Below are 25,350 nucleotides of genomic sequence, written 5' to 3' on the forward strand. Positions count from 1 at the left end.
ATTAACAAAATTTTAACTGCCATGGAACTTGACCTTGCTCAGACATAAAATATTCAGCAAATTCTTTTTCTTATTTCCATAGCTTCTACAGATGATTTTCTTGCAGTCTGTTGTAGATTAAAAAAACGACTGTAAAGTTTGTTGATCTTTTCTCCATGCGCCATCTTCTAGTGTACCACTATCAATATGTTCTACATCAAAGCTGTTTGGTGGATTATATTTTATTTTTCGACAAGACACACCTTAGATAATTATGCAAACAAATGCATGCCAAAGTCACTTTTTCTACCTTTTCTGGTTGTAACAGCATTGGTTTGCGAAACACTCGAAAACACAGACGCTAAAATGCCAAACACATTTTCAACTATTCTTCGAGCACGTGAAATTCGGTAATTGAAGACACGTTCTATTGACCCCTTATCTTGATGGCCGCTATATGGTTTCATAATGCATGGTTTAAGGGGGAAAGCATCATCTGCGACTAAAACATAAGGACTTTCTTTGTCCCTTCCAAGAAGAACACGTTTTTGTGGCAAATTTAGTTTTCCTTCAACCAATATTTTGTAAAATGGCGTATTTTTAAAACACCTCCGTCAGAGATTCGTCCTTGACAACCAAACGTTTGCATACAGAAAATTATTAATTTGCGTCAACAACAGCAAAAAGAACTACACTGAATGTTCCTTTATAGTTAAAAAATTCACTGCCACTGAATGTAGGTGCCTCGATTACAATGTGCTTTCCGTCCATTGCGCCTATGCAATGTGGAAAGTGCCAAATCTTGTTGAAATCATCGCTAACTTTTTCCCCATTCCTCTTCACTTTTAGGAGTCTGAAATAAAATACAAATTAAATTTAATTGAAAGTTCTTATTATATATTTTTTTTAATATACATTTTTTTAATATATTTTTTATGCAGTTTTTAATAACATACCATTCTTTACTTTACAGGAAAGTGATGATTCAGACAGTGATGAAGAGGCAAAAGAATCCGAAACAAATGACGATGATACCGCTAGCGTCAGCCAGAGTACAAGTAATATGGGAGAATTACAAGAAAAGCTACGAAGATTTGCAGGCTCAAAAGGAAATTACTGATAAAAACACCAAAAGCTTAAAAGCAAAATCTACCACACCAAAGAAAAGAGTTCTAACCACTAGTGAGAAGCAAAATGCAGAAGTTTATGGAATGCTACAAGAAGTATATAAAAAAAATCAGCAAGGAACATCTGTACAACCCGATGATTTTGATATATTTGGTGAGCTAGTTGCTAGAAAAGTGCGGAAAACTTCGTACTCCTTATGCGCAAGCTACTGTGCAGCATTTGATCAATGATCTTCTCTACAAAGCAGAAATAGGAGAATATGACCAACCAAAAAAACACAGAAACACTCAAGAGCAATTGACACCGTTCCTTCATTTTCGATCTCCAATTGCAGTTCACACTAGTTCTACAGATACAAACAACCACAATTATATGAGTCCAGATAGCATTCGGTCTTGCGCAAGTACCCTTAGCGTTGGAACCTACTCAAATCCAGGCGGCATACAACCTTATTCAAACCCACCCAGCGTTTCAACCTACGAGATACTGACTAGTCCGTCTTGCTCATCGAATCAACATACCACCCAGATTGATGAATCCTGGCCAGCTACGCGGATAACAACAAATGAATCAGCTCAGTCATACATGTAATTTCAGATACATTCCAAATAAAAGTTATTTTAAAAAAATCAGTTTATTTTTTAAACAGCTACCTATTAATAATGTTTAAATTTTACCTTGACATATGTATTTAGGGCACTTATGAGAGCATCGCAGGTTTCTGGAATTATTACTGATATTGCCTGTTTGGATACTTTGAAAAGATACATCAGACTCTGGTAATACTCCCCCAGTTGCCAAAAATCTTAAAGTAATCACTAAACGTTCTGTTACACTAATGGCATTTCGAAAAATTTGTATTTTTCTTCTGTATCGAGGGTCCAATGATTTCTATTAGATTTTCAAGATCAGTACTGGTCATTCTTAAAAAGTTTTTTGAAGCTGCATCGCATTTCTCCACTAATACCTCTATCGTCTTTTCTTAAATCTTCCAATAGTTTCCTCAACATAGTTTTTTTTGTCGGTTCTTCAAGCTCGGCCTAACCCAAAAACGTTTTTTCTTTTTTTGGTTTAGGAATAGAAAACCAGCTGCCATAATAAATAATTCATTGTTCCTTTGTAATTCCAAATTTCGAGCTCGCCACATTTTTCTATCGGGATCACAAAGTTGACTGATTTTTGTTTTCATAATGTGGACAGCAGTTGACAATTAGTTCCTGTTTTTCGAAAACTTGCAGTTTTGTTGTGTTGCTGATTTGTTGGAGTTTTTGTTTTGTTGGTTTGGTGTGGAACCCGGCATAAATGGAATGTTCAGGAGCAGTCCCTAAAGAAGTGATTTATATTCTTTTTCGTTGTTTCCGGGCCACGTAAATGGTTCGTTGCCGTTTTTAGTGGTTAAAAGCTTTCTATCAAGGTTGTTAATTACCCTGTTTAATAACTGCTGGTCATTAGTACAAGATATTTTGCTATTAATTGTTATGGAGACTGCTGATCGCGTTTCGATCTCCACACACAGGCTACATCCGTGTTTAGATCATTTCCTGTTTTTTGTATTTATGTTGTGATCCGTGTTTCTATAAGGAAATAAATATTCACTCATTTCCTTGTTATTTATATCCCACGTAAATTAGTAGTCAGACATTTGATTAATCCTCTATTCATAACTCATTCAGTAGTTGTTATGTCTTTTGGGCCTTCTTAAAATGGGAGAACAATGCTTGATAGCCATACCAAATGAAAGGAAAGTACTTACTGTTTCAAAGGAACTGGATATCCACCTCGAGTCCAAAATACGATCAATTTTGTTTATTTGGAAATCAAGTTAACTACCACACTCTGCTAGTTGTCTTTTTATGGTCACCGTAAGCAGTGCTGCCAACCCGGTCATGGCCGTGAATTACTCAAAAGTACCCACCTCGCGATGGACTGTCCGGCGACTACTGTTTTAAATTATTCTGGTCTGAGCACAAGCTTTATCTCTTTCAAACAAAGTGTATGCAACTCCTTCTTTGACATATTTTTGATAATGTGCTTGAAAATTTAGATGTTAAAACCAGTGTGTATTTTCTTACGAAAACTGTATTAAAGACGTCCTTATCTCTTACTACTCACAGATTCGATGATTTTGAATGTTTCTGGTAATGGCACATTAATAAACATACTTTGAACGTCAAAGCTACGTAGCCTGTCAGTTAAAATCAACATCAAAGTTTTTGATTTCTCAGCGTCTTTGGAATTTTAAATTTCAATTAATAGAATTGAAGCATTATTTTACTCACCATCAAGAGCCACTTACCGTAGTGAGGGTCCTATCAAACAGAACAAGGGAAATAATAAGTATAAAGTCTTCTACTCAGGACCGACGATAGGATGTAAAACTTCTCTTTCTTGAACTCAGACTACGAATCTGATACCGTAGACCTTGTCTCCTTGTTCTAATATGGCTATATCTCTTAGATTATCGAACATAATGTGGAAATAATTATGGTCAAAGTGCTTTAATCATATTTCTGTTTTGTGTGTAGAGTTATAAATATACTTTTAACTGTTGTTACGTTTATTATTTCTGAACTAAGCGTCATTATGTTTTTCCTGCTGCAATAGATTATAAATTCCAAGACGTATTATATCGTCTATCACTAACCTAAGAAATCAATATGCTATTAAATAAAGAATAACACTTGTATTGTATTCATGTTTCAGGGATTTGACACTTCTCAAATATCCATGTCTATTACTTTATACTGCCTCTCACACCACCCTGAGATACAGGTATGGTAACTGATTATTCATTAAGTAGGAAATAAACAAAGGATAGGTTTACTTTTTTGCTTTAGTAGTATGTTTGACAAACCATTTTGTGTAGAAATACTCATTGCCGATTGTACAAATGTCATTAATATGAAAGTCAACTGACATGTATTTGGTATTCCGATCACAATTTGGTTTATTTCAAACAAGTGTGAAGGAAGCAGTCAAATAAAAAAATAAAAAAGTAAGGTCTCTGAGGTGTGTGGCAACATGCTGGTCCGGCTAGTAAGAGATTTGGATTCGAGAGCCGGTGGAGCAAGTTATAATTTGCTTCTGACAGTTGTACTATCACTTTGACAATAGTTGAAATTGTTTGTTGAGTGGGTAATACACATCTATTTCAATTGTTGTTTTATTATTTCTGGCAAACTAAATGTTAAGATCTCCCCGAGAGTTTAATCCATTACCTCTTGAAATCACAGGCCGAATTATAAGCTCATACGGATATCCACTGGTACTAGCGGAAAATTAAACATCTGCATAAAGGGTGTATTATAATTCTCCACACCTAAAGCAGGTTAATATTAATAAATTTTATTTTCAACATGTAACTCCCAAAGAAGTACAGAAGGCCATAGACAATCTTAAGCCAACAACCTCATCTGGTACTGACGAAATATCAGCAAAGCTGACTAAATCCTGCAAAAAAGAACTATTCACTCCTCTTACTGACATCATAAATAAATCACTTCAAGAAGGAATATTTCCAGACCAACTTAAAACTGTAATAATGTACCCAAAATATAAAAACGAGCCAATAAACCAACACCAGCAGTTATCAACCTATCTCACTAATATCAACATTTTAAAAATAATTGAAAAGATTTTGCTGGAAGGCCTCCTGCAGCATCTTAAGCGTAATAACCTTTTAACAAGCCAACAAAACGGTTTTCTAAGAGGCAGATCTACAGTTGTAGATCTGCCCTGTATGAGGGCGGTAGTTACCGCCCTCATACAGTTTTTTAAGCACATTGTCGATCAGCTAGAAGAAGGCTGCACAGTAACCAGCTTGTTCCTTGGCCTCAGCAAAGCGTTTGACTGCCTAAACCATAGTCACTTATTTGATCATCTATTCTTCTCTTTCTTCTCATTTCACGGCCTGGAATGTAACATTTAATTATGTTTCTCACTGTTACAACAGATTAATGCTTTCTTTACCAAAATAAGACGCAATATTGTTTCAGGAGAAAGTTTACCAAGAAATAAGGAAGATATTTGGTGAAGGTGACCGGGACGCCACCTACCAGGATCTGCAGGAGATGAGGTACCTTGAGAACGTTATCAAGGAGTCCATGAGATTCTACCCCGTGTCGGGTTTCATTCCTCGTATATGTTGTGAAGATACAAAGCTAAAAAGTAGGTAGATACAGGTACTTAGCTGAAACTTCAAACTGATTGGTTTGGACATCTGCATCAAAGTATGCCTGATTTAATTTTCAATAAGCATTGAATCTCAAAAAAATGCTCCGCCGGGACTCGTGCCCGGTTCTCTCACTTCCGGGCAAGCATGTTACCCATACCACAGAGTCCGGCAAGTAAGAGGCGTTCGAATCCAGGCGGAGCATGTACTTTTTGCTATTTAATGTCTGTTAAAAATTATATTAGGCTATTGCCATTATACAAATTTAATAAATCTTAAAAGTCGTTTGACAGGTATTTGGCCCACCGATCATATGTTAGTTTACGTACACATATGAGACACAAACAGTCAAATGCAAAAACGTTAATTGTAAAAAGTCAGAACTCTGTGTAGTTGAACAGGTAAGTGAGATACTCAGGTTTGTGTCCCATATATAATTCCAACAAAGATTGATTTCCAAAAATTAATCTGTCCAGTTTATAAAAAACCCATTGTCAAATATATATACACTAAATACATATACACTTTTATATATATATAACTTTATATAGGTGTAGTTATATATATTTAAATAAAGTGGCCTACAGGAAATTTATCCCAATGTAGAAATCTTGCTGAGGATGTTTCTCTCTGCCCCAGTGACGAACGCATTAGCTGAGAGGTATGTAACAAAAAACAAAATAAGTTTAGTTCAAGGAGAACTATGATAACAACGAGTTTATTGTCCATTGAAATCAATGCAGTATAATAATCAATTGCAATCTAAAATAACTAACCAAGTATATGTTGTAACATTAAATGTATATGGTTTCTATTATCTTATAAATATTTTTAATCTGGTTGCCTAACCCTGCTTCAAATAATACAAATTAACTATGCTTATTTTGCTTCTTTATGTAAGTTGGTTTCATTGTTTTTAACAAACTTTTCTTTTATTTAAGGTAATTTTCCTGTTTGAAGAGGATACAAAGTTGTCACAGGTCAATGATGCAACAGTTGCGACTTAATTCTCTTGCTCTCCTGTGTATCGAAGCCGATGTAACAAAAGTGTTGACTTCAACCAAACTATTGACTTATTTGCGTGGGCCAAAGCACAGAAGAATATATTTTAAAACTCCACACAAAGTCGTTTGAGTTTGCACTTGTCTTTGAATTATTATTTACTATGATTAATAACATGTTTTACTATGCTTTGTACCGTTATTATAAACATCGTAATTCGCGTATTTTTAACGCTTTCAGTGCCGGTAGTAGTACAATACTGTAATACTGTCCCGATAGCGAATTTTGATCCTTCACGGGTTAATAATAACCTAATATCCAAGACTACTTACTAATTATTCTCAATGTTAGTAAATATCAATGTCAGTTTCTCTCAATGCAAATAATCATTAATACGCGTTTTGAATATCAAAGGAGAAGATAAGGTTTTATTTTTAGCGTGGGTCTGAGTGAAGTAGAAGTTGGCTTAAAGGTATGGCCCCAATTCAAAAGCGTGTCCTGGGGTGTAACCGGTTTATAATCCGGGCCTGCCAAGTGTGCTCTTTTAGTAAATTTCAGCATCCTTCATTAAAAATAATTCATTTTATTGTTATTGGTTATAAATAAATAATATATTATAAACCTTAGTCCCAACGGTTTCGATTTTTCAGCTGAATAATCGGGAAAAGATCACTTTGAACCATTGAAAAGTAGACCATCAGAAATCTAGCAAGAAGACACTAAGATGATGTGTGTCACATTTTTGTTTATTTTTCATTATATTTTTATCATATCCAACCATAACTTGTATACGTTTGTACAGGTGGGTACGTAATACCAAAAAACTCTACTATAGCAATTATGATGGATGTGATGTACCATGACCCTCAGGTCTACCCTGATCCTGATACATTCGACCCAGACAGGTGGGAGAAGAAGAACTCCCTTTATTCCTACTTACACTTTGGAGGCGGCATAAGGAACTGTATAGGTTTGTATGATATTTTTATGTTTATAGACCACATAAGTCATTAAATTTACGACATTATAACAACTGTTTAAACATATTCATATCCAGTCCAAACTGAGTAAAACATTAATAGTAATACTGTAATAGCGCATGGTATGGTATATACTCTTCTCATGCTAATGATCTGGTGTTAAATAAGAGCAAACCTCACCATCTAATTTTCAGTGCATTACGAAACCATTTTAGTTGTCTTTCGGAATTCACAAATTTCAGATACAACAAAGCACTTAGGCTTTACTCTAAATGTGGCTTTACACTATCCTGGAAGCTTCATCTGCAAATACATGGATCTTGCCTTTACTAAACAAACTGCTAATACAGATGCTGCTACAGCAGCGTATACCTCCCTCTTCGAGTCACACCATAGGTATGGACATTAGTCTGGGAATGGACGAATCTAAAAAATCCTGGTAATAAAGGAGAGATCTATTACAGGTCTTACAGGACTTCACTAGGGCTTCAAGTAGCTGCAAGAAAGTTCTCAGTAAATGGGAATATTGGGAGTAATAGCTCTTTACATACTCCAAACAATTTTAGGTTCCGTTACAACAGGGCAGACCTTAGCTGGATACCATTACCGTTACAACACAACAATGGACACTACCTTGTTAGCACAGTATACCACATATCCTTGTAAGGAAACAAACCATTATAGACGGGTGTAGGCTATTTCAGTACCCTCCCAAAACGTAAGTAGAACATCTGAAGTAATCCTTGACGGTTTCAAAGAGCCCTTTAACGCCACTCAGGAAGTTCTGGACTAAAGGACATACTTCCCATGAATGTATAAATATTAACTATTATTCCTACTCTAACTGCACTACTGAGATACCGTTACTGTGTTGATAGAAATTCTAAACAATTATTTGAATAAAGAGATATTTAAACTGTTAAAATATGACTGTTACTTAAATTTATATAATAATTTATGCCATTTTTATGTCATAAAAACTTATGTTAGCCAAAATTACATTTTTAGGGACATGACGGAATCAATTGTCAATACTGTCCCTATTAACCGAAAACTCATTCAAATATGGTTCAAAAATGATACTTTGTTACTAAAAGATTAGAGTATATTCTCAGTTCAACTAAATATAAATAGTGAATTTAAATTTGCCAATTTACATTTACACTTTACTTTTCATTATAAAAGAGTTTTAAAAACTATTTAAACAGTATTTGAAGCGGTTGGATTGATTTATGTTAAAGTGTTCGCACACTGTTACTTAAGTAAGGAATCTCTTGACAATGTGTTCTTGACATTCTAGGATATAAATATTATACTCTTTTAAAGTAACTCGCACACGAATAATCAGTAAGATAATGCAATTCATCAGATCCATATTTTAGAATTGTAATTGTCACAGACAGATGGAATGCTTAAGAAAGTTTTAATTCTTTAGGTTTTTTTGGGTTTATTTTGTAAGGTCAAGCAGATTGTATATAACTGTATATCACTATGTAAGTACTGGACCGATTGTACTGAAATGTATATGGGCATTCTTATGATTCCTGGTAAACATATAGGTATATTCTTATCTAGAAAACTCCGCTGGATTAGACTCACTCGTCTCTAAACCTACAAAACATCTTATCTTGGTCTTTCCGTACAGCAAAGAAAATTTATTATTTATTGAAAAACCTCACATGTTTAATTAATTTGACCACAATTTTAATTTGCTTTATTTATTGCCTTGAACGAATAGAGTAAGCTTGATAGTAAACAACATTTTTATTTCAACCTTTCTGCAACCGCTGTTTAAGCCCAGAGCAAGAAAATATTCAGATATGAAAAATAATATGCCTCCATATGCCTGGTCAGTACTGATATGGAGGTATCAAAGACTATATACCTCATTATCTTTTACTATGCATTTAATGTTAGCCCGAATGCCATTTATCAAACATACTTTGTTACATATATCCTTAACCTTGTAACTTAGAACCATACTTTAATGTATTTTAAAATTTATCTAGTAGTCCCGCGTATAAAATCATACGCGGAAAGTGATATACAAATAAACGTTCTAAGCGTACTAAACATAGGTTACCATAACTTTAGTGTAATACAACACCATAAATGGGCTTGTCTGGGTCCTTCTGGTATACACCTTGAGGTCTGATTTTAGCCAATGTAATAGTTTGACACATTTAAATTTTCTAACGCCTCGCCACGGCTTTTTCTGCTTTTAGAACTCGGTCCAAATCCATCTATGTTAGTTTTTTTATTTAACTATATGTTAGTATTTTTTGCACCATAGCTGATTTTACCTCTTTCCTGATCAAGAACATACCATAGATCAGAGAAGCCTACTTCTTTCAAAAGTTAACTAAGATGGGTGTTATTGATATTAATGATATATGATAAAAATGTACAGATAAAAGTGCATTAACATGATACTATGATTAAATATTGTTTACGTGAGGGTAACAAGGCAAAATAAACTATGCCACAAAGACCGGAGTAAATCACAATGCCCATAAATATACACTTATTGATCATTTTGCAGAATGTGGCTACAAGGCAAACTCAACGTTGGCGTCGGAAATATATAATTCGTTCGAACCAGAAATGTTCATACACATGCAAAGCTTACGAAAGTGCGAGCGAAGTGGTGGATGGCTGCTAGTATTTCTATAAAATAGGCTAGAACGGAAGAAATTGAATTTATTTTGTATTCATACGAAACTTCTATCGACAGCGCAAGCCACAAGGTTATTTCCATCGAAGCCATTCCATTGTATACGTATCCTCAGGGTTTTAAATTCGAGATGACTGTTTTATTCTAATCTTTAGTTTGATTGGTCACACTACTATTAAATAGACCCATAATTGATAAGTGAAGGATGGAATTAGGATTCTTTGTCAGTTTTTTAGGTGCTCGTTTAAAAGTTTGCGTATGTCTGAAACAATGGTCTAATTTAAATACGAGCTTACATTTTTAACAAAAAAATGCCTTTGTTTTTTAAGTACTTTTGGCTATTGTTCGAATGCTGCTTCGTAAAACTATGCTATTAAAATATCAATGCATTTTCAGGTCAAAAGTTTGCTATGCTGGAAATGAAGTCTGTGCTATCCAGAATCATCAGAAACTACCGAATCCTACCATCTGACATTCCTTTGAATTTAAAATACTACATAGTCGCGAGGTCTAGCACTGGTGTCAACATACGAATAGAACCTCGCCAAAGAATATAAAGCGGTCTTGTTTGAACCGCGTAATTTCTAGAAGAAACGTGCAATGAGGTTATAAACTATCCCAGAAATATAAAGGATGGATACGTGCAAGTAACTTAGGATTTATAACAGTGCGAGTCTGTATGGTATTGCTAGTATTGTTTGGCACTTAAAAACGGACAATGGTTAATATTACGCAACGGACGGGTTGTGTAATCATTGGTTTCCACATTAAAACAACTATTTCATAATTTTTGTTGATTTATTATCCTTGATGTTAACCAACAAATCGTACCCGTGTGATCTATGATGACTAAGAGAAATGGTTTTAATAATAATATTAAATTAGTTTAAATTTATAGATAATTTGATATGTTGTGTTTGTTATAATTTCTTAAGATATATAATATTTTAAACGTCGATGAAAGTGTAAAAGTTTACAAAACAAAACGGATGACATGGTATTATACGGTCAAATTCCAGTATATGGTCTCAGATCCTAATTCTTTTCCAGTAGAGAAATAACGATCCAAGATAATTTCGTACATTACTCTACACTGTTAACGACTACTAACTACTAAGGATCAGTACGTAGTTATCAGCGTAACTATCAAATGTCATATCACTATAAAGATAACGAGATTGCGACTGGTCAGCCGTGCTTGGAACTCTTTCTGAAGACTTCCTTGGAAACTTTCGTCATAGGAAACATTTATGCAAATAAGTTTATAATATTTTATAGCTTTCTCAGGAATTTCTGACCAAACCCTCTAGAATTTGTTCTTGTACGCGGTATACACTCTCTCGAAGGATAGGATGTTTTCAGAGCTGCCGTAGCACTGATGGAAGGAGACAGTTCGAAATCAGAAATACATTCCATTCTTGTTCACATAGTCAAAAAGCCTTTTCTTGGTTAGAAATACTATTTTATTAGTTTTATATCGTTAGTTGTCAACAGAAATGGTTGAAGATTTGGGGACACATAACGGAATTCGACCCTAATGCCAATAGGGTCAAGCGTATTAGTGTACAACCATAAATAATTCGTATGGGTACATGACGTATAGATAGGATAAATACAACAAAATAAACTAATTTCATTTATCAATAAATATTGTAGAAAAATATTTTCTTAATCAAGTACAATACATACAAGAGTAGGCCTAATACACACAAAAGAATTCTTTGTTTTAAGTTTGTTTTTGACGATGGAAGGATTGTGAAGAAAAGAGGATTTTCCGGACATTTGCCATCGCTCAGTATACCAAACTTCGGTAACACTATGTTTCAAGATCTGTACCCTTCTTTAGGTAAATGACTAATACAAAAATAATTAAAATGTATGTTAAAATAAACAAATCATACCAGAGCGTTATGATACGCGTAAGTCAGGAAACACGGCCATCATTTTGTGAGTCAACTTTACTAAATCTAAAACATGACAAACAGCATGGTGGTTGTAGTGGTGGGTGTTCAAGGTTGATGAATGTTGTAACCTGTATGGACTATATTATATTACCACTTATAAGGTAGATTTCCAATATCACTAAGATGAGCCAGGAGGGATGTCAGGGATAAAGTGTAAAGTGGGCGGCTAGTTAAAATCTTTGATGGTGAATTTCTCAAAAACTACTTCCTGTATAAAAAATTTACTAGAATATAAAAAAAATAAAAATTATGGTTGCCTGTAAAGTCGGTTTTACGGGCGAAGATTTTACGTGACAACGTCTTTTTCTCGGTAGAATATTTATTGATATGAATATTATTAAATTGCACAATAGGAACAAGGAATTGAATGAAAATAAGAATTGCACAAATTTTAACTATAGAAATATATTTTGTTTACTAAAACATTGTACATAATTTGAAATTAATTAAAATTTGTTATTGTAAATGGTAAAGTTGAATAAAACATTTACTAAAATTGGAATTTGAAATTCTTGCTAAACACAGTTAAATTCTAACTCCGCGCGTGGTGATTGGTCGGTTTAGTTCGTTTGTTTGGTCGCACTGTTATGACAGGTTAGAGGTTATAATTTGTTATTTTAAATGTTTGACTAGCAATACGCGCTGTTTCTTCTCAATCGACTGAATTACGATTGATTGCAGAGTGATTTAAACTAATAATTTACTTAACACTATCAACATTTGTCAATAGTATGACATAACCTATAAACTCAGTTTCTCAACTTTTGTGTCAATCTAACAATTAATCAATCAATCATAGTTTACGATAATGAAATATCGGTACTTTGGGATTATACCGACCACACCAGTATGAAGAACACAAAAATAGAAATTTATAGAAACAAACATGATAGAACGAAAAAACAACTCTTCAATTACAAAATTACAAACTTACAAGCATTTCCAGGTATTGTGATCGGTATTGTTGTCGCTGTTATCTTATCTTTCTCGAGAATCCTGATTACGGCAGGCCGCGCGGCATCACGTGATTTGCACGGTACATCATTGCCTTTCCATTACAATTCAATTTATATTTCTGATTAGCCCCTCTAGAATTTGATATTTTACTGATAGGTACTATCTCGAGGGATGTTTTTCTTTCGTCGACATCAGCGCGGGGCAGCACCGAAGGTGCTGTCGAAGCCCGCGCTGATGGCCGGAGGCACTCGCATTTTGGGTGGCGGAATGTGATCAAGAATAAAAACAAGTTTTGAGTGTTTTTTTAATAAAAAGTTTAGTTTGGTAAATGTTTGTTTTTGTTGAATTTTTGTGTTTGGAGAAATGTAGAGGTAAAAACACGGAAGTACAACAAAGCGATGCACCAGCTGAACGGGCGGCGAGACTCTGCAATCACGTTATCTACTAGACGCTCGACTTTGACCTCTGTCTGAGGATGGGGAGGTGTTTGCGATAAGACAATTCCTGTTTTATATTGACGAAATATTGTTCTACGCTAATCTAGTAATCAGTAGAAACGAAATGTGAAATAACGATTCATGTCTGGGTGTGGTCGGTATAATCCCAAAGTACCGAAATATCAGTGTACAATTATTTACCTTTATTGTTGTAGTTGTTGTAAATGACGAATCTAAGCACTCCACATTTTCACGAATAAACATAGTTATCTGCTTTATCCCGTGCGGATCCCGTGCGGCGGACCCACTGGACGGGCATCGTAACGTTACCGGGCGTTACACTTTTTCATGAGTGACTCCGAGCCGCAACCTAATTTAAGACGTTGTCACGTCAAAATATAAACTTATTTATAAAACGAACGGTACCTCATTTTTTGAAATCGCTCAAGAAATAAAAAAGTTATGGCATTTTTCTTAACCTAGTAACATATCACATTTACAAGTTTTTTTTCTTGTTTCAAAAGTTAATGTAAGTATTTAGGCAGTATAAAAATAAAACGATATTTTGGGTTAAAAAACTTTAAACATGATAATTAGTATTAAATTTTAAAAACGACATTGTAACAAGCAATCTACATGACTCAACTTTCATGGTTTAAACAGCTGAATCTGTTTTCATGTTGAGACACAGCTGATTAGAACAACAATGAATTCAGATAAGTAAGTCATTTCCTACGAGCTCCTCACGTGTTAGATTTAGATTTAATGGGGTGATCAACCGAGGCGGAGAGAAAGAGTGGGGACAGAGCCGAGCAGAGCCGAGCAGTACCGATAAATCCCGAAAATTCCTGACAAACTCTGTACATGCGGCTAATAGCGACCTCAGTTCGGAACGGTTCTGATTTCTATTATCTTACCAATTAATGAGTCGTTTTATATCCGAATTAATGAGTCGTTTTATATCCGAACATATCTGCAAAACATAGAAATTATATCGAATTAATTATATTAATATAGAACTTTCTTTATAACTCCAAAGACACTTTACACGAACATATCTGCAAAACATAGAAATTATATCGAATTAATTATATTAATATTGAACTTTCTTTATAACTCCAAAAAGTTACCCTTATTTATAAAGTCATGGTAAATCTTAACATATAACAACCAGTTTTTCAGCAGTAAAATGTTGGCAATACAAAACACATAAATAACAAGATTTACGACTATCAAACTAAAAACAATGGCCGACCATGGTCGTTTTGATGAGTTGACAGTAGTCACGTGACAAACAGGAAAGTTTCCGATTGGCCGAGAGGGTCACGTGACCTATAGGACGGCTTCGATTGACCGCCAGACGTAAACAAACAAACCCACATGGACAAGGAAAGGAATAATTAGTGAAGTTATTGAAATGGCGTGCGATGGTTTTTGTCACACGCTAAAAAGACCCTAGCTTGCGTATTCAAAACTCAGATCACGCGATGCTTGCCCGCTGCGCAGCGCTTTGCGCTGCTTGCTCTTTTAGAAAAAAAAATTAACTCGAGCTTGCAAAGTCCAAGCCCAGATCACGCCATGACTGCTTACACACACAAAACTCAGACAGAACTAACGCAGGTTTCATTACAGGCAAAAGGTAACCGGCGCGCGTTTATGACTGATAAGATAAGACGAGTTTATACTAGAAGTAGTACCTGGACTACTGCCCTACGAAATAATAACACCAAAAAAACAAATAAATACATTGTCAGTCAGGTTTTTCAAATTTTATTTTTTCAAAAATTTTTTTGGGGGGGGAGTAAACGGCTACGGCGATAATCGGGACTAGTTTTTTCGGTGAAATTACGTGCCGCTGGTCTTAAGATTTACCAAAGTCATTTAATAATGTAACTGAAATGATGCCTAACATCATGGAAACTGAAGGATTTAAAAATGACTGGGATTTTGAATTACCTTTATTTATGGAAGAAAATAGTATAAAAGGCGATACTAGATTAACAAATTTAGAAGTAAGTAAAAAGAATACGAGTAAAGAAACTCTAAAACAATTGTGGTTAGAAAAAATGTCACTATCACATTTAGGTTATGTTTATGTTTATACTGATGGATCCAAAACTGACACGAGCTCCTCACACGGGCTATCTGTAGTTGGCAGGAGGGGCCCCTCCATCCCCACTCTTTCTCTCCGCCTCGGTTGATCACCCCATTAAATCTAACACGTGAGGAGCTCGTTCATTTCCTTGTTTATTTTTGACAAGATATGATCTGTTACTTTCACTTGTAGAAACATTATTAGTCGATAGTGCTCTTATTCTATTGAAGATGGCAGGTTACCCATTTAGCCATCAAGCTGACATGATATTTATGTATGGAAAAGCTAATGGTAATAGTCGCCTAGCATCCCGCCTGTATTACGAATCATTTCCAAATCGACAACAACCTACTCATTCAACATTTGCTGCTGTTTTCAACCGACTTCATGAGACTGGCACTTTGTTACCTTCTACTGCAGACCGAGGTGTACAGAGACAGCGTAGAACTCCTGATTTGGAAGAAAACATCTTACAGCGAGTAGAGGAAGATCCAGGCGTAAGTACTAGGCAGTTAGGAGCAATACTCAACATAGACCACATGATAGTATGGCGAGTTCTACATGAGCAGATGTTATATCCGTACCATTATCAGCGTGTACAAGCCCTTGGTCCCGCTGACTTTCCATTACGTTTACAGTTTTGCCAATGGTTTTATCAGCAAGCTAACAACCCTGGTTTTACATCATTAGTTGTGTATACAGATGAAGCTTGTTTTAATCGAGATGGAATAACCAACTGCCACAATATGCATCAATGGGCTGATGAAAACCCACAAGCCATTCATGAAGGGAGACATCAACAGCAGTTTAAAATAAATGTTTGGGCAGACATCATTGGAGACTGTTTATTAGGTCCTTTTGTATTACCTGACATACTAAATGGTGAAAACTACAGACATTTCTTACAACACGAATTGCCTGAAATTTTAGATGATGTTCCCTTGGGTGTGAGAGAGCACTGTTGGTTCATGCATGATGGAGCTCCCGCGCATTTCAGACTAGATGTCAGGCAATTTCTGGACCAAACTTATGGGGAAAGATGGATAGGCAGAGGGGGACCTGTATCATGGCCGCCTCGGTCGCCAGATCTAAATCCAATCGATTTCTTCCTTTGGGGCCATTTGAAAACTCTAGTTTATGAAAGACCAGTTAATACCAGGGGTGACCTTTTACAGCGTATCACTGCAGCCTGTAACACTGTAAGGAATACACCAGGAATACTTGAAAGAACTCGGCAATCAATGACCAGACGTGTTAATGCATGCATCGCATCAAATGGAAGGCACATTGAACATTTGTTGTAAAGTGATCCCTAATATTTTGAAATAAATGTTGCTCTGTTAAGTTATTCCGTATTTCTTAATAATGACAGCTTAAAACTCTTTTGTTTAATGTGAGATATTTTTGTTTAATGTGAGATATTTTTATTGAATGTTCTAAACAATTGTAGGCTACTGTAGTTTTTTGAAACAAGAAAAAAACTTGTAAATGTGATATGTTACTAGGTTAAGAAAAATGCCATAACTTTTTTATTTCTTGAGCGATTTCAAAAAATGAGGTACCGTTCGTTTTATAAATAAGTTTATATTTTTATATATTGTAGTAAATTTTTTATACAGGAAGTAGTTTTTGAGAAATTCACCATCAAAGATTTTAACTAGCCGCCATTTTGAATTTTGTCGAGTAAAAATTTTCAATTTTTTTAAAAATTGACAATCTTTACTAGATTAGCATATGTTGAAAAGTTTAACTTTGTACCTTTAATGGTTGTTTAGAAAAAAAATTTAATGTAATAAACACAAACAGACGGACAGACGGAAAACAATGCATTTTAGGACATACATTTATAGGAACTTTTTGGTTCGTTTTGACCTCAGGAACAACCTCCTGAAGTTTGTCGGTGTATTTCAGTTACACCCTGTATATATATATATATATATATATATATATATATATATATATATATATATATATATATATATATATATGTAGCTCTTGCTACATATACAAAAATTATTACAAAATAGTAAAAAATACTTTTGAATGTAAGTAGAATTTTTAAAGCACAGTTAAATTTAAAGTGTAATTTCTCTAGAAAGGATCCGCGAAGAAGGTATAGACAGATAGATGATAATCTGGACGTCGCGTCGCCTACAATACTGACTACAGTAAAGTAGGACATTAATTTGACAGTAATTTTTTAGCCTCATGACGTAGTCTCGTGATGTAATGTAGGCTAGGTCTTTCCGAGTATTCGGCTCCGGTCAACGATTTTGAGATATTTTTTAGTCTTTTGTTGTATTACTTTGTTGTGTTTCAATTTTACAGTGTTCTAAATCCTTTCTGCATGGAATTCTGCGTAAATTATTACTTTTATATATTATGTTAGTTTAATACAAGTTGTATAACAAAAATTTGGAAATTAACGAAAGATTGCAAGATATTTCAAGTTAAATCTGAATTTTGTTCAAGTAAAGTTTTCAATTTAAATATTATTTAAAGGTTTTTGCAATACAAATTTAATATTAAACAGTTTTAAAATAAAATTTAAACTAATATGTCAAGATTTCAAGGTTTGAAGTAAATAATTTCGAATAAATATATTTTAATTACAGTTTTTACTTTGAATTTGTGCCTAAAATAGTAAGTAAAACACGTGGCCCAAAGAATTTTTCAACGAAATTTTATTTATTTTATTTAGCTACACTCAAAAGAAAAATTGAATTTATTTTGAATTAAATTTAGAAAGATTTTACTTTATTTAATTTTCATAAGAAAGTTTATTTATTTATTTGACCAACGGCAATGGCATATTAAACATATGAAATCATTATAAATAGAAATGATATAATAACAATTATAATTATGAACCTAATTAAATATATGTATAATAATAATATAGTAATTTATGAGATAAAGCTACTTGCTTTAAATTTAGTTCGATTATTAATTTTACGTATATGCCTATAAGTTTTGAATTTTAATTTAATTTGTTTAAATACCTTTTTCTAGATAGCTTAAGAAAGACAAGTAGTCTTGTAACCAATTGGTAGATTAAATCTAAATATTTGAAATTTTGATTCAAGATTATTTTATTTAATGCCAATTTCGAATTTTAAGAAAGTATTCTGTCTATCTTCATCAATAGTCAATACTAAATAATTTTCAAACTAGTAACAGAAGTGCAGATAAAATAATCAAAACATTTTATACTGGCAGAAGTTTTTGGTTAGATTACTATTTTACTGTGGTTATTTATACTTTATAAGCTTTATAAGCTTATAAAATTTATATACTTTATAAACTTTATGGCTTTATAAGCCAAGAACGTTAACTACTTATTTGGTAATTAAAATTATCTAAAATCTTAAGTTTGGTGAAATAAAATTAATCATTTAACTTAGTCTATTCGTAAATCTTTCTCTGCAGCGAATGTAGCCTGAAATATAAAGTAATACTTATGTATAATGCAAATTCTAAATGCAAAAGAAGAATTTACACTCAATTTGCTTAATGTGAGGGTTTTTATATTTTGAATTCAACTAAATTATTATAAATTATTAATAATAATGTAATAATAACATTATATATATTTAAAAACTTATGTGTATTTCGACACAAAAAGAATATAAATTATAACATTCGAAGAACGTTTGTGTTCTCTGTGTCAAGAAGGTAGTGCAGGTAGCATCGCATCCTGCAAATATGCAAGCATGTGGAAATCAATTTTATGATATTGGTTTATTCACAGTTTTCAACTCATAACTGTTTTAAACTAGACAAAATATGTATTGAAAACCATGCAACACCCTGCTAAATTAAAGCCGCATTAAAAATTTTATATTCTCACTGTATAAAATATTTATTCAGAGTCACGTCCATTGTTTGCCACACAATGTCATGATTCTGAACTAGTTTAAGTAAACCTATTGATTTGATTATTTTTAACACTATTTAAAAATAAAAAAAATTGGTAACTACTTCTACGTTTTGATTGGAGAGGTTTCAAACACCAGTTATCATCGGGATAAGTAATGTATCGAATTACGTACAAAAAACTATGTTTGTAACAAGTTTAAATAAATATTATGAAAAAGTAAGACATTGGCATTTTTCTAATTCTCCTACTAAGTGAAAGTAAAATGTAAGCAATAAAAACGTAGTCAAAATACTCTGTAAATATAATATTATTTGGTGTATGTTTCTTTATCTATATTTATTGATAACAAGATAAGCTCTTGATGCCAAGAGCATAGCTTATATCAAAATAGAGAAAACTTTTTAAAATGGTTCCTTCCACTCAAGTTCTTGGATTTTGTAAGTTAATTTATAAGTACATAATGTTTAACAAATGGATGCTCAATTCTTGAAACTTTCAAACCTAAGATAGGTTGATTTATCCTACATTATCCGATATACGTTTTGGGTTTAAAATCAATATAGATGTTTATTTTTGATATTTTTCTAACATTTTTGTGAATAATAACTGAATTATACCAATCATGAAATTCACGGTTATAAATATTTTGTATTTTAAATATCTCATAATGTGCTGTACTTGCAAACCAGTGTTGTATGTTGAAGTTCAATGAACTTTTTAAGGAACTAATAGTAGGTTGTGATTTAGGACGGTATTTCTTTAATTTTGCTTATTTCTGTCAATTATTCGATTGAAATAGTTTTTTATTGTACAGTATTTTAAACCTGGCACATCAAATGTTTGATATTTTAAACTTTAACCTAAATCCAAAGTACACTTCTGTAGACTTTAAATACACACCAAGGTTTGAAAAATTTTGTTTAATACATGATTCGTGATAATTACGTGAAAATAAACTATATTGCATAAGCTTATTACGTGTACAATGTAGGCATATACACCCGCCTCTTTGAAGGTTATTGTTTTGTTTTACACCAAAACCAAAATCAATTTATAGCCTACTTATCAGACTTATTTTGATTTTTAACATTTCCTGAGATAGTCACGACAAAATTACAAACGCTGTATTCATATCTCTAACATAACTTTTTACCTAAGATACATCCGTCATTTTTTTAATTGATAAATCAATACAATTTTGATTACATTACAATTGCAAGGCAGGTATTATGATTACAAAAATCAATTATACAGATGTTTGTGGATTATTTGCTATGTATTTAAATTGAAAAAAATATTTTAACTATTATAAATAGGTTACAAATGAGGTTCAATACGAATCATTAACGTTATATATATTATAAATTATGTTTTATTAGAACTCTGAGATTTTCAGAGAGTGATAGTTCATGCTGGTAATAAAAATGGAAAATTTTCAAAGTTTAAATGTAAGACATTATTTTATTTTCTATTTGTCTTTAGATCAAAGTAATATTGTAAAAAATTTGGCGATGTAATACATAAAACGTTCGTCTCATCACAGTAGATGTCTTCGACCACAGTTTGATGTCTTGGGCTGCAAAAGGGGTTATTTACGTGTCTAGGTGAAATCAACGATTTGAAGAAGTATTTCAGGATTTAGGGCAACCGTAAAAACCGTAGAATATAAATAATTACCACTGGTATACTTTTTATATAATTTAATGTTTGATTTGTTTTGCCTATTTTAATCTTATTTTCTAAGGGTTTATATGAATAAGCACAATAAAAAAATGTATTTGTTATATTTATGGACTTTTGGTACTAATAACCTATGAAGGGTTTGCCGTACGAATGGCTCTCGTCGTATCTTATAGCATGCGGATCGACTGCTGTGTAAAACAGGTTCAAGATGCCGTATGGTGTCTCATGAATAAATATTATGACCAGTTATCTTTCTTATTTATGTTAACAGGTTAAATTCATAAATCCAGAATGGAAAGATGTGCTGATGATTCGATTCTCTGTATTAAATATAAATCTAAAAATGATCTTGAAGTAAAATCACTTATCGACTTAATACATGCACTGAGTATTTTTACAACTCAAAAACAACATTTTCAAAATTAAACTTAATAGATGATTGCCTACGGCATCAACAAGATCAAGAGTGTCGTCTCGCGGTAATGATACACGACGCTCTCGTACCAGAAGTCGAATCCGTTAAGTTCCTTGGGATGTACCTTGATCAAGGATTGATATGGGACGTTCACATTGACAGCTTCTGCTAAAATGTTACTTTTGGCATGTATGTTTTGCGCAACGTTTCAAAATTTTGATGTATTAAATGTTTGTAATTTTATATATTGAAAAGCCCTAATTTCGTCTAATACATCAACATTTGTCGTATGGCTTGAGATTGTGTGGCTGCTGTTCTAAATACAAACTTGAAAGAGTATTTAGAGCTCAAGAAAGCTGTCAGAACTCTTTACAAATTTAATTTTATAGAGTTGTGCGAAGATGCCTTCAGAGAGCTTAGAATGTTACTTTACCCTGCAACTCTATTCACGACGTTCTCCTATGCGACTGAAATGCGGGGTGGTCCAAAGCAGTGACGTCCACCAATACGAGATTAGAGCAGGGACGATTTTCGGATTCTTCAACATAGAACAAAGGCATTGGAACGCGCCGTCCTAAGCTAAGGGATGTAGCTGAACTGGAGATAGTTACGGTTATGATGTTCCAAAGCAAATAAGTGGTCAAATCTAGTGGCAAGAGGAACACTAATCTGATTTGCTCCAACAGAGAGTGGCAGGTCACTGCACAGTTGAGAACTTGATAGAGAAACGTGATATCAGAGATTGGTCTTCTAACCTCGCGTTGATGGGGTCCGTAGGCATTTGTGCTGACCAGAGCATGACCGTCGGGATTTCTGGCTGCCTCTCTCAGGTCCAAAAACCAGACGAGTCTCCGCTGGACGAATTTAAGTCTATTAATAAGGCCCACCTGGTCCATACTATCAGGCAACACATACGTAAAACTCTTCTGCATATTTCATTAACATGAAGACTGTAGCTAAAGTAAGAATCAGTAACAAGGTCCTTAACTGAGGCACACTGCTCCAACACCTAATTGCAAAAGGAGTAGTCAAACTAGTAATAGTAGTATTATATATCATCAGCTTGGTTTTTTACTAGCATTGATAACATTCCATTATATACCATTAAGAGCCTGTTGTAGTGCCAGTCAACATGGGAATTGACTTCGAGATGTTTTGAAAAACAACATACAAGTACGGTAACTCAGGCCGGCCACTTTCAGTAAGATTTCCTGAAATAATATTGGATGAAATACAGAACCACACCAGCACTCGGGAATTTGGTTTGCAGTTGGTATGTATAACACGCCACAAGATTATCAATCGCAATCCACAATCCAGCCATGCCAATATGCTATAAGAAATGTGGGAACACAAATTCCATGTGGTTTTCACCGATGAAAATACACTTACAAGAACAGCTATTGTTAATTCTCGCAGCACAAACATTTGTTATATTAAAAACATTATTATAACTAGGCCTACTCAGCTCTTATTGTTTATTAAATGTTTGGACAGGACTAATTCGTGACAATCTGTTTTGTAGTTTTATAACTAATATCCTTAAATGCAAGACTTATTGACAATGTCGTATCGTGACCTTCCGCATTTACTTGATCATTTTATCACTTTTATTAATACGTTGTTCATGAATTACGGGCCTCCTCATTTTATTTTAAATGTTTATTTTAGAGTAGACTTATTCTGTCAAAACCTTCACCAACAACTCGATGAGGTCCGGTTAATTGCTCTGTAAGATCTTCCGACCTCAATCCTCCAGATTGTTTTCGTGTGGGGGCCATCATACATATCTTCTTTATGCAACCTAAGTAGACACTGTAGAAGGGTAAATACCAAGAATTTTAAACGGAATATTTAAAATTCAGCATACATCTGTTAAAATTTCCGTCTTTTAATGACGTGGCTCCTAGATAAATTCATTTTTAACAGAGGCCACCATTTTTTGAACAAGTTTTGCTGGTAGCATAACAATGAACACTGCCTTTTAAACAACCCATTGCATCATTTGCTATACGGAGCAACTCTCCATAACATTTTTTATGTCATGTATCTTAGTCCATTTGCTTCTTAAACGATGACGTTTCTAAGGAAAATACTTTTCGATTTTATTGTTTTCAGGTATTTTGTCACAAAGGAATACAAATATTGAAACATTGTACGTATTTTAACCATAAATTGGTAAGAAGTTATTTTATAACAAGTTTAATTGATAATTTATTCATAATCTGACCTCATTAATACATTTTTACCTCCTTTCAGAGTGTATCGTTTTACATTTTTATATATTTATAGCTTTCGGATTATTATGGCTTGAAAATTAAAACGGACGCTATTTGTTTTTGAACAAAATAGAAAATTGATGTTCCACTTCTAAATAGACCCTGCTAGTCATCATACATGGCCACCAGTTTCAAGTTGGCATATCAAGAGGTTTTTGATTATAAAAAAAACACACACACAGAAAATAATACGAGTTTTAGGGCTTATGTTTTCAGGGACCTTTCTGCTGCAAAACCGCACACTACAGAATGAGAACAGTTTTGTTCCAAAAAGCCTTTAAATGTTTAGTTCCGTCAAGAAAAATAAATAATGTATTTCTTTATAGAATTATTAAGAAGAGCTTTCAAAACGCCACACGTTGGCTAATAAATTTTGCAGTAATATGTAGAAATAACCAATCCTAAAAAATCAATGCATCTATCTTGTAAGATTAAAAACTGCAACATTATGTTAGGAATTCGATGACATAAAGAGGCATTTTATATCTCAAAACCTGAGGTTGGTTGTCTTAAGTCGCAACACTAGAAGTGCAGAAACAAAAATAAGGAATTGAATGTGTAGAACAGACGCAGAGTAAATACGAGCATATCACTACCCAACTTATTGATACCGAGAGATATGAATACGTAAGCAAACATTAGCTAGTAGCTTTTTTACAAGGCTATTGTAACACTCTGTTCCTTAGTATCACTGTTTCATTTCTCGAGGTAAGATTGTATATAGAATAACACTTGCAGCAGGGTGTAGTATATACAGTCTTAAGATTGTCTTGAAGATTAAACGATCTCTAGGTTAGCTTATTTGTGGTAAGTGAATCGGGCATCGTCAGTTAGTAAAAAGTTTCTTATACTTTCCTTAAATTCTTACATCCTTAAAATCTTAAATACTTAAAATTCCTATTTTAAACAAAGTTCGCATTTTTTAATTCCTCCTTCATGGGACTAATATGGAAAATAGGATGGTTTTACTTAGCAGCTAAGTGTTTGTGGTTATTATAAAAACCTCAATTTTGATGGGATGAGAAAACGTGAAAAGTATTTTTAACAACAATTTTGTACGAAAACAGTACTTTACTTTCCATAGGATTTGTAGTTAGAGAAAGATTTGAGGGTAAAAACAAATATGGAATTATTTTTTAAACGTGATTTTAAATTAACGTACAAATTGATGAGCGTTTATAAAAAAGGGTGCAAATACGAGTATAAGAACATATCATTACTTTTGTATACCGGTACTAATGCTTAAGCGCAAAGTTTAAGGATGTTTAGTCAATTAATGAGTTTTATGGTAAAAAATATATTGTTAGAAAGGGAATTATACTTTAGAAGGGACTGAGTTTTCATTATAATACCGTACATCTAATTTTAAACATAAATACTTTTAGTACACGAAGTTTATTTTAACATGCTGCTATAGCCAGTATAAACGTGTTTATAAATAATAAATAAAAATGCCTTTTAATTAGAGCGTCTCTCAGTACAAACTGCTTTACAGAACAACTCAAATCAAACTTAACACTAAGAACTTATACTACTAAGGTTGGCTATTCTAATTCAACCTATAAATAATCTAAAGCTAAATTCGTTGGTGAGGTTAAAATACGCAATAGGCACTTACAACTAGTTAAAATAAAATCCTTTAATTTAGATCTAAAACTAGACAGTGACTGTGTGCTCTTCAACCTACCGGGTAGGTCATTGTACAA

At 33.4% G+C, this 25,350-nt stretch overlaps 2 protein-coding genes across 2 annotated transcripts in view; both read left to right on the top strand.

Annotated features, from left to right (window-relative positions):
* The window catches only part of LOC124355660 (cytochrome P450 4C1-like), a 31,356-nt gene extending 20,635 nt beyond the window's left edge, over positions 1–10,721 (top strand). The window contains exons 9-12 of the mRNA XM_046806822.1: positions 3,811–3,879; positions 5,103–5,274; positions 7,083–7,250; positions 10,331–10,721. Of these exons, the coding sequence (XP_046662778.1) occupies positions 3,811–3,879; positions 5,103–5,274; positions 7,083–7,250; positions 10,331–10,491 (570 nt within the window). The 3' untranslated portion in view covers positions 10,492–10,721. The remainder of the gene's footprint in view (positions 1–3,810; positions 3,880–5,102; positions 5,275–7,082; positions 7,251–10,330) is intronic.
* Positions 10,722–24,352: 13,631 nt separating this feature from the next.
* Positions 24,353–25,350, top strand: part of LOC124355662 (cytochrome P450 4C1-like) — a 34,019-nt gene continuing 33,021 nt past the window's right edge. The window contains exon 1 of the mRNA XM_046806823.1: positions 24,353–24,451. The gene's annotated coding sequence lies outside the window, so the exon portion shown is untranslated. The remainder of the gene's footprint in view (positions 24,452–25,350) is intronic.

The sequence above is a fragment of the Homalodisca vitripennis genome, chromosome 2 (assembly GCF_021130785.1).
Source record: "Homalodisca vitripennis isolate AUS2020 chromosome 2, UT_GWSS_2.1, whole genome shotgun sequence".
NCBI lineage: Eukaryota > Metazoa > Arthropoda > Insecta > Hemiptera > Cicadellidae > Homalodisca > Homalodisca vitripennis.